The sequence below is a fragment of the Octopus bimaculoides genome, chromosome 1 (assembly GCF_001194135.2).
Source record: "Octopus bimaculoides isolate UCB-OBI-ISO-001 chromosome 1, ASM119413v2, whole genome shotgun sequence".
Lineage (NCBI taxonomy): Eukaryota > Metazoa > Mollusca > Cephalopoda > Octopoda > Octopodidae > Octopus > Octopus bimaculoides.
The window spans coordinates 112,510,309-112,520,550 of NC_068981.1; the positions used below are offsets into that span (position 1 = coordinate 112,510,309).

General features: G+C 34.7%; 1 protein-coding gene across 6 annotated transcripts in view; it reads left to right on the forward strand.

Moving 5' to 3' along the window:
* The window catches only part of LOC106880055 (F-actin-uncapping protein LRRC16A), a 507,909-nt gene that overhangs the window by 420,399 nt on the left and 77,268 nt on the right, over positions 1–10,242 (forward strand). For all 6 annotated transcript variants that reach the window (XM_052969341.1, XM_052969359.1, XM_052969344.1 and 3 more), the window contains one exon: positions 5,251–5,295. In XM_052969341.1, the coding sequence (XP_052825301.1) occupies positions 5,251–5,295 (45 nt within the window). The remainder of the gene's footprint in view (positions 1–5,250; positions 5,296–10,242) is intronic.

The following is a 10,242-nucleotide window of genomic DNA, read 5'->3' on the forward strand; positions in this document are numbered from 1 at the left end:
ACACCATTTCGAGCGTGGCCGTTTTCGTGCGGGTGACACGTAAAAGCACCCACTACACTCTCTGAGTGGTTGGTGTTAGGAAGGGCATCCAGCTGTAGAAACTCTGCCAAATCAGACTGGAGCCTGGTGTTGCCATCCGGTTTCACCAGTCCTCAGTCAAATTGTCCAACCCATGCTAGCATGGAAAGCGGACGTTAAACGATGATGATGATGATGATACATACACATACACACACACGCACACACACATATGGAAAATAAGACTAGGTAGAAAATGCTAAAATAATTTTATCATGAAATACATTTTGTAATGGTTAGTACTGCTTTCGGTCTTTTCAACTTTTTTCAACTAAGAGTAAAACAAATGTGGATATTAATTAAGAAGAAAAATAATTAAATCGAAGAAAAAAATTAAATTAAATGTTTTGTAAATATTTCCATAGTCTTCAAATATGTAAGATGTTTTCCCTTTTTTCTGTCTCTCTCTCTCTTTTCCTTTGTGAAGGCTCAGTAGGTAGTAGCAGACGTGAAAAAATAGTGTTTAGGAGTGCAGATAAATATTTGGTTCTGCAGTTTGATGGTTTAAGCAGCAGCAGCTGAGGAAGGAGAAGGCGAAGAAGAAGGAGGGGGAGAAGACAAAGAAGAAGAGAAGAGGAAGAAAAAGATGGGAGTGGTATAACCCAATAGTAGAGGCTGTCCATGGAATCTGCTTTACTGGTCAAGTGACCTGTTGTAGCAGTAGTAGTAGGAACTGTTCTAAATAAATTCATGGGTAGTGACTGTTCTTAACATATCTATCGTTTTTAATATTTGTGTGAGTATTATTCTAAAATCCTTATAGTAATGTCATCTGGGTGGAAGCATTGAAAAGAGATTTATATTTCGCAATAAAATATGATTCTTTGCTAATGTGCTGATTATAGATTGCAGTCTCCCTAAATTTATAGAGGGGGAAAATTCTAAAGCTGGGTTGTTCATCAGTGGTGCAAATGTTGATATGTTCATTTAATGCTATTTTTCTGTATTCCCATATTTTCATTTAGGAACTATGTATGGTCATCATCTGGTGTAGACTGTTTTTAGTTTGACCAATGTATTGCTCTCAACACCCTGTGCAAGTTAACACATATATCAGGTTTTCAGAAGCACATGTAAAGTTGTTTTTCTCTGTAAAATGTTGACCTTGTTTGAAGAACTCCAATCCCTTAATTAGGTTGATGCACAGTTAGGTCTTCCGCATATTTTTATTGTTGGTTTCGATCTTGTTGACTGTACTTGGGCTTGGGTTAGAATACTTTTCATTGAGTTGTCTTTTGCTCTTTGGAGAATTTGATTCATTCTATGGTCCCTTTTTAGTAAAGGAATATTCTGGAGGATGGCATCGAAGGCCTCATTGTTTAGTGGGTTGTGTGTGGATATGTTTGGTAGAGCTTTTGGTTGTAATTCATTCTTTAGTTTGGGATGTCTGAGTTCATGGATGTTGAATTGTAGGGCACATTGAAAACCTATATCAATTAATGATGGTAGGTAATTCTTGCTGATGAGTGTATCCTTTATTTCATGTAGCCATGTGTCCCTTGTGCTTGTATTAGATACTATAGCGCAATTCCTTTTGCCAAGTTGAAAGGGATATTCATTCTAATGTGTCTGGTGTTGCATGAGTTGAATGGTAAATATTGCTTGGAGTTCTGTTGGATTCTTTAATGAGGATGTTGAGGAATGGAAATTGCTGATAGCTATATTCCATCGTAAACTGAAAGTTTATGTCAAGTCCATTTAGAAGTGATTGAAATTCTTTAAGTCTTTCTATACTTTTATGCAAAAGAATGAAGCAGTCATCTAGATATCTGTTCCAGTTATTTTCTATGTAAAGGGAGAATGGGTTTCTGTATTTTTCTAGTACTTGCGATAAAGAGTGATTTCTATGATCTTAAAATAATACCCACGCAAATATTAAAAATGATAGATAGATTAAGAACAGTCACTACCCATGAATTTATTTCGAACAGTTCCTACCACTACTGCTACAACCACAACAGGTCACTTTTAGGTCATTTGACCACTAAAGCAGATTCCATGGACAGACTCTACTACTAGGTCATACCACTCCCATCTTTTTCTTTCGTCTTCATCTTCTTCCCCTTCTCTATTTTTTTTTTTCCTTCTTCTTCCTTGGCTGCTGCTTCTTAAACCATTGAACTTCTGAATCAAATATTTATTTGCACCCATAAACACTATATTTTCAGATTTGCTACTACCTACTGAGCCTTCACAAAGGAAAAGAGAGAGACAGAAAAAAGGGAAAATGTCCTACCTATTTGAAGACTATGGAAATATTTACAATACAATTCATTTAATTTTTTCTTCAATTTAATTGTTTTTCTTCTTAATTAATATCCACTTTTGTTTTACTCTTAGGTAAAAAAAAAAAAGTCAAAAAGACTGAAAGCAGTACTAACCATTACAAAATGTATTTCATGATAAAATTATTTTAGCATTTTCTACCTTTTCCATATATATATATATATATATCAACTCGTGTGTTACTTTTCAACCTTCTACATAGATCACTAGCCACTACACATTCTTTATTTTCTCTCCCTGTTTCTTTCTGTGTTCCTTTCTGTGGAAGAGCATAGGCTCGAAATGTTAAAGACTTTTTCACTTCCCAAGCATTAAACTAATACATCTGTTTGTTGTCTACACCACCTGTCTTCGTCTTTTGTTTTTTTATGAATTCTCTCTCTCTCTCTCTCTCTCTCTCTCTATATATATATATATATATATATATATATATATATACACACACACACATGCACATGTATATATATATGAGATTAGAGGACAAGAGAAGGAGAGAGTTGTTAAATGTAAGCATATTTTAAGTTCAGTTTATAAATAGAATTTTGATTCCTGACTGTAGTTTCTCGTCTTAGAAAAATGTGATTGAGAAAATTCACATTCTATTTGATAATTTATTAATATACTAAATGGAATTGTTTATCAAATAAAATATGTATTTTATTTGCCTCTAACATTCTTTTGTTTTGTTACATGCATGTTTGTTTCTAAAATTTCCAAGCCTTTTTGTCTTTGAAAATGGAAATGGCCTTTGTTATGCTGCCTATATGTTAGTGCATATCTTTTTTCAAGATGTAAATCTATTCCTTTATTATTGTGCTTTCCTTTCTGAAGCTTAAACTTTTTTAATATGCATGATGGCTTTATCTCTTGTTTATTTGTTTATTTTCAACATTTTCAAACAATATCCATTAACGCATGATTTCTTTATTTGTTTGCTGTATTATTATTATTATTATTATTATTATTATTATTATTATTATTATTATTATTATTATTATTCAAGTTGGTAGAATCATTACCATACCAGATAAAATGTTTTTCTTCTTGCTCTTTACATTCTGAGCTCAAATTCTGCTAAAGTCAACTTCGTGTTTCCATCCTTTCAGAGTTAATAAAGTAAACACCATTTGAGCACTGTGCTTGATAGAATCTACTAGCCTCTCCTCCAAAATTTCAGGCCTTGTGTCTGTACTAGAATGTGTTATTATTATTGTTGTTGTTATAATATTTCCATTGTTTATCAGACAATTAATGATGATTGTCAAAGATGACTATAAGCTAAAAGTTGGTAATTTGTTCTGTGGGATATCCCTTATCAAAATATTCAACGAATTTAATGACATCCACTTTGCTGTAAATAGGTACTACATGAGGATACAGTTCACTAGTACTCTATAGATAATGAGGTTTCTGCAGGGAATTATTCTATGTGCCTAAAACATGATAAAAAGTTTTCATTTTGCAAGATTGGTTATAAAGTAGTTTCAGGTTTGGTCCCACTGTGTTGTTCCTTGGATAACTGTTTTTTACTGTAGCCTCGCCTCAGATTGACCAATACTTTGTGAGTGAAATTTAGTGGCCATAAACCAAAAGGAAGCCCATTCTAAATATATGTATATATACACATGCATGTGTGTTTGTTCCCACATGTCTTTACATTAATGCTGTTTAAGTAGTAGTGACTTTTCTTTGTGTCCCACTTCATGTCCCTCAGCATGGCAGTTCAACATATGAAGACAAGCAGAATAAAGTATCTTACTTAAGAAAAGTAAGGGGAAAGGTATCTGACCATAGAAGACTATGCCAACTTGGGAGAAGCAGACATAAAAACTATGCTGATGAAGGGAGATGGACAAAGTAATGGTGGCAGAGATACTGGTGGAAGTTGGCACAGCAACGCCTAACAAATTTTTCTATTACCTTTGCATATTAGTTTTCAGCCGTTCAAGTATATTACTTGACATTTCATCTCTGTGTGATCAAGCCTGTTAATTTATGGACCTGACCAATGGAATTCAGCCTGTCTTCTGACCATGTCTACAAGAAGTTAACTCATCACTTGAAACTTAAAAAATACTTCTAATTTTGTCAGTTGCATTGTTGTTTAAATGTAGTGGCTTCCCAATATTTGTTTTCCAGTCAGGTGGGCTTGGTCATTTGGGAGTAAAATCTCTTGGTTAAAGAGACATCACAGTGCTGATGAAAGAGTATATACCACTACCACTTTTGTTAGTTGCCTGGTGCCCTATCAACCACATACAAATATGCAATAATAAACTACCTATGAGATAAGATTGTTGAGCTACAAAAGACAAATCTTTCACTGTAATTGAAAGAAAAGTGGTAAAATATTTCTCAAATGGAAGCTAATTGCTTTTTTGTTGATTAAATGCTTGATGAAAATATGTAAATAGATAACCAAAACAAAACGCAAGATTCTTACCTAAAAGTACCTTAGATATCAGTGAAATTTTCCCCCTTCTTTATGGTGCTGGAGTAAAATGATCTCCTGTGTAATTGTCATCAAATAAAATGTAAATTTTGAGATTGTAATAGCTTTACTCTTTCGTAATGAAAGAAACCATGTGTTAATTTTATTGCATGGGACATGCTATGGCCAAAAATAACAATGAGTTAATAACAAGGAATTAATATATTCTCAAGTATGAAGAGTGAGAATAGTGTGTAATAAACTTAGTCTGGATCAATATTGATGTTAAAGATTAGTAATTGTATAAAGAATATATTTGACTTCACTTAGTTTCTCTGTCATTCATATTCTGAGAAGATATTTTTTTTCTTAGTATCAGTCAGAATTAACACCAATATCAGATCATTGACACAATTTCATTTTTATTACTTTAAATTGTTTTCTTATATTTACAGTTGATACTTTTGATACATTGGAAAGCTTGGAAGATCTAAAGTCGAGTAAATATTCAGTTCTTTTTATTACTCTTTTCCAGTACTGTATTTACTTTAAAATATTTTATTATACTTTGAAGTTCTTCATGTTAACTTTGCATTTTATTCCTCCAGAGTTTGATTCTGTCATTGCTATAAATACAGCGTGAAATAAAGCCAGTTGCTAAAAGCTGTAAAAATATTACTTTTGATCATTTAACATAATGCAATGTGTTCTGATGTTCCATAGTGGTTAAGCATCCAATTGCATTTGGAACATCCATTGCTGTAGTCCCAGACAAACATAATGGTGAAACAAACATAGGTAACAAATGATATAATCTGGCTTTTATCATAATTTCTCCTACATATTCTCTATATTATAACCTGTAATACTAGTACATATAATTGTAACCCAAGCACTATTTCGGAAGCAGAGTAGATGATGATAATCTGTGTGAAACTTTAAACTCAGTAATAGCAGTCATACATCTTTCTGTACACACAAGATATACTAAATATATGTATATACATGTGTGTGTGTGTGTGTGTGTATATATATATATATATATATATATATATATATATATATATATATATATATATATATATATATATATATACACACACACACTAGTGGTCTCCCTGCTTTCACTCCAGTCTGTACTGTATTCAGTTGTATTCATAAGGCATTTGCCATAATACCCATATGTCAGATTATAGTTAAAGGCTGCTAGCAACCACTCCTCATGAGAAAAAGGTCTAAATTTCAACATGTTGCTGCTCTGATGTCTACTGTTCTCTGGAGCAGGCATTTCTAAATCTATTACTTAGAAGTTGTTCTGTTAACACCTGTCCTCTTAAGCAAGCTTTTCTATCAGCTTGAGACTCCAAACTCCATCATTTCTGCCCTGGTGTCTCATGTTTCTTCAAGCGGGCTTGTCTATCAGCTTGAGATATATATCATCATCATCACCAGTCTTCCATGCTGGCATGGGTTGGACTATTTGACTGGAGCCGGCCAGGTAGAAGACTACACCAGGTTACTGTGTCTGTTTTGGCATGGTTTTTACAGCTGGAGCCCTTCCTAACACCAACCACCCTGTAGAGTGGACTGAGTGCTTTATATGTGGCACCAGCACAGGCGAAGTCAGTTTTATATGGTCTTTACAGTTGGATGCTCTTCCCAATGCTAACCACTTCACAGTGTGGACTAGATGCTTTTTACATGGCACCAGCATCAGCAGGGTCACCTAGTAACTTGCAAAATAAGGAACTTTGGGCATTGGAGGAGGTGATCTTATGTCAGATGATAAAAGATTAGAGTATGACAGAGAGGCAGAAACATGTCTTGTTATAAAGGAAGTACATCGTTACCTTGCCAGAGAGAAAGAGAAGGAGAGGGAGAGATTGAGGGAAAGAGAGAGAAGTAACAAGAAAGAGAACAGAAACAGGTGTGCTGCTGTAAAGGAGATATTTGGTTACCTAGCCAGAGGGAAGAGCAAAAGTAGGAGAGAGAGAGAGTGATCAAGAATGAGGGCAGAAACAGGTGTGCTGCTGTAGAGGAGATACGTAGTCACCCTAGCCAGAGGGAAGAGCAAGGGAAAGAGAGAAAGAGTGTGGGAGACAACAAGAGTGCAAAAGAGAGCAGGAGAGAGAGGATGGTGAAGTTCCAGGGTATACCCAGAAGGAATGAGGTTCAGAGCATAGATGGAATGATAGAGTAAGGAAAAAAGAGATAAATGGTGGCAATTGCCAGAGCATGCCCTCATGGTACAGGGTCATAATATATGTGGCCAGATATTGCCAAGAAGGTGCAAGTAGGGAATGGGGGTGGGGATTGCAGTGACTGGTGAGAACCTGGGCATAATGATGGGGATGGAGGAATCAGCAATACAGTGAGCAGGAGAGGATGGAGAGTGAGAAATAATCATAGTGTATGAAGAGAAAATGTGAGGAAGAGAAAAAGATGTAGTTTGGATTCTAAGGGTAGGGTTTGTGAAAACTTTATTGTTACATGTGAGTATGACAGCACTTCTAACACTCAGGTTCGCCAATGTGGGTGGGTCTTCTCTAGAACCTTATAGCGCCAGACATCTCAGTCCATTGTCATTTCCTCCATGAGCCCTAACATCCCGAGATCAGTCCTCACCACTTCATCCCTTGTTTTCCTGTGTCTCCCTCTCCTACAAGTACTGTCTATTTTCAGCTTCTGGCACTTCTTTATACAGTTGTCTTTATTCATGCACATCACATGTCCAAACGAATGTAGTCTACTCTTCCGCATACCACATTTAATTCCTCTTATGCCCATATTTTCTCTCTATACAGTTGTGAATTTTCACTCTGTGCTTGTTTACTAAGTTCTCATTACTCAGCAGGAGAATGCATCCTGCTGAGTAATGAGAACTTGGTAAACAAGCATGCTGAGAAAATGTCAAGATGTCCCCACTGTGCCAAATATGCATTTTCAAGATTAAGCACTGTGAAATAATTATTATTTCAGGGAGTTTCCCCCTCCCCTTTTTTCCACCCTACCTAAGTGTCCATTCATGGCGGTATATGTATATTTTTTTCTCTATATATATAAGTATGTTTGTCTGGCTGTATCCCTCTCTCTCTTTCTTTCTATCTCTCTCTCGATATATATATATATATATATATATACACACACACACACATACAAATGTAATCTCTAGACCCAGCACTGTCAAATATTAGTATTGCGAATAATAACTAATAATGATTCTGTAAATTCCCAGTCAGATTGTGCTTGTCTCCTTATTTATATGCATGGTTGTCAACCCACATGTGTACAGTTCATGAAAGTATCTACTTTCTTGTGTGTGTATATATATATATATATATATATATACAGTGGGGGGAAATAAATATTCGTACATGTCAAAATCCTTTATTTATTTAATTTCTAATGAACATAAATGGGATATACCAACACTATATTTGCATACATGCATAAACTAAGAATATGCAAAAGAAACTAATAAATTATAAGTAATTAATGAATTTATATACAATTATAAATATTTAGGGGTGAAAAAAATATTCATACAGAACTGATAATTCTGATTTAATACTTCGTAGCATAACCATTATTCAGTTCCACTTCAACCAATCTCTTCTTGTAGTTCTTAATCATTGACTCGCATGTTTCTTTAGGAATTTTTTACCATTTTTATTGACAAATTTTCTTCAAATCTGGAATACACGTAGGGGCTCTTGAATGAATTTTAATTTTCAAATAACGCCACAAATTTTCAATGGGGTTCAAGTCAGGTGACTGGCTTGGCCATTCTAATAATTTTATATTGTGATTGACAATCCATTTTTTGGTAGACTTCGTTGTGTGCTTAGGGTCATTATCCTGTTGTAAAACCCGCCCTTCACAAAGCTGGAACTTTTCTACAGAGTCCCATAAATTATTGTTCAAAATATTTTGGTACATCTCTGTATTCATTCTACCATTTATTACATGTAAATTACCAGTGCCATTTGCAGAGAAACACCCCCACACCATGATGTTGCCACCTCCAAACTTTACAGTAGGAATTGTGTTTTTCAGCGAATAGGCAGTACCGTCTTTCCTCCAAACATGGCTACTCTTTTACTCTTTTACTTGTTTCAGTCATTTGACTGCGGCCATACTGGAGCACCGCCTTTAGTCGAGCAAATCGACCCCAGGACTTATTCTTTTTTGGAAGCCTAGTACTTATTCTATCGGTCTCTTTTGCTGAACCGCTAAGTTACGGGGACCTAAACACGCCACCATCGGTTGACAACCATGGTGGGGGGACAAACACAGACACACAAACATATACACACATATACATATATATATACATATATACGACAGTCTTCTTTCAGTTTCTGTCTACCAAATCCACTCACAAGGCTTTGGTCGGCCCGAGGCTATAGTAGAAGACACTTACCCAAGGTCCCATGCAGTGGGAATGAACCCGGAACCATGTGGTTGGTAAAAAAGCTACTTACCACACAGCCACTACGCGAATTTCATCCAAGCAATTCAGTTTTCGACTCGTCTATCCATAGAACATTTTCCCAGAATGTATCAGATTTATCTTTATGTTCATAAACAAATTTTAAATGGGCATCTCTATGCCTTTTAGTCAACAGCAGAGTCCCTGAAGCTAACAAATCTTCTTGCAACTCCTTTCTGGTGATCATTGCATTTTTTTCGATTCTTCGCTTCATTTTCTTAAAGATCTAGGGAAATCTTGCTTGGTGCACTGGATCTTTTTCTATTTTCAACAGTTCCCGATTTTTTATATCTTTGAGTAAATGAAGATATGGTAGAAAATGGAATACAAAGGGTCTGTGATATTTTCCTATAACTTTTACCTGCTTTCCACTGTTCAATAATTAAGTTTTTAACTGAATTTGTGAGTTCTTTACTTTTCGCCATTATTACGACACTACTTTATGTTGTCTCAGTGCTGAATGAAGAAGCTAGCATTTTGACACTTAAAAATGACGACTGATAAGATTATTGGAACAAATGAGAAAGTTCTGGGAAAAAAAAAAATTAATTAACAGTATTTTGTGGCATAGAAACTCATAAATATATTCTGTACGAATACTTTTTTCACCCCTAAATATTTATAATTCTATATAAATTCATTAGTTACTATAATTTATTAGTTTCTTTTGCATATTCTTAGTTTATGCATGTGTATACAAAAATAGTATTAGTATATCCCATTTATGTTCATTAGAAATTAAATAAATAAAGAATTTTGACATGTACGAATATTTATTTCCCTCCACCGTATATATTGTATTTATGCATGTGTGCATATGGGTACATACTCATATCTGCACGAGTGTATTTGTAGGTATATATTCATATGTGTACATGTGTGTATTTGTATCTACACGCAAGTGCATGTGTATGTGTGTATATGTATATATATATATATATATATATATATATAT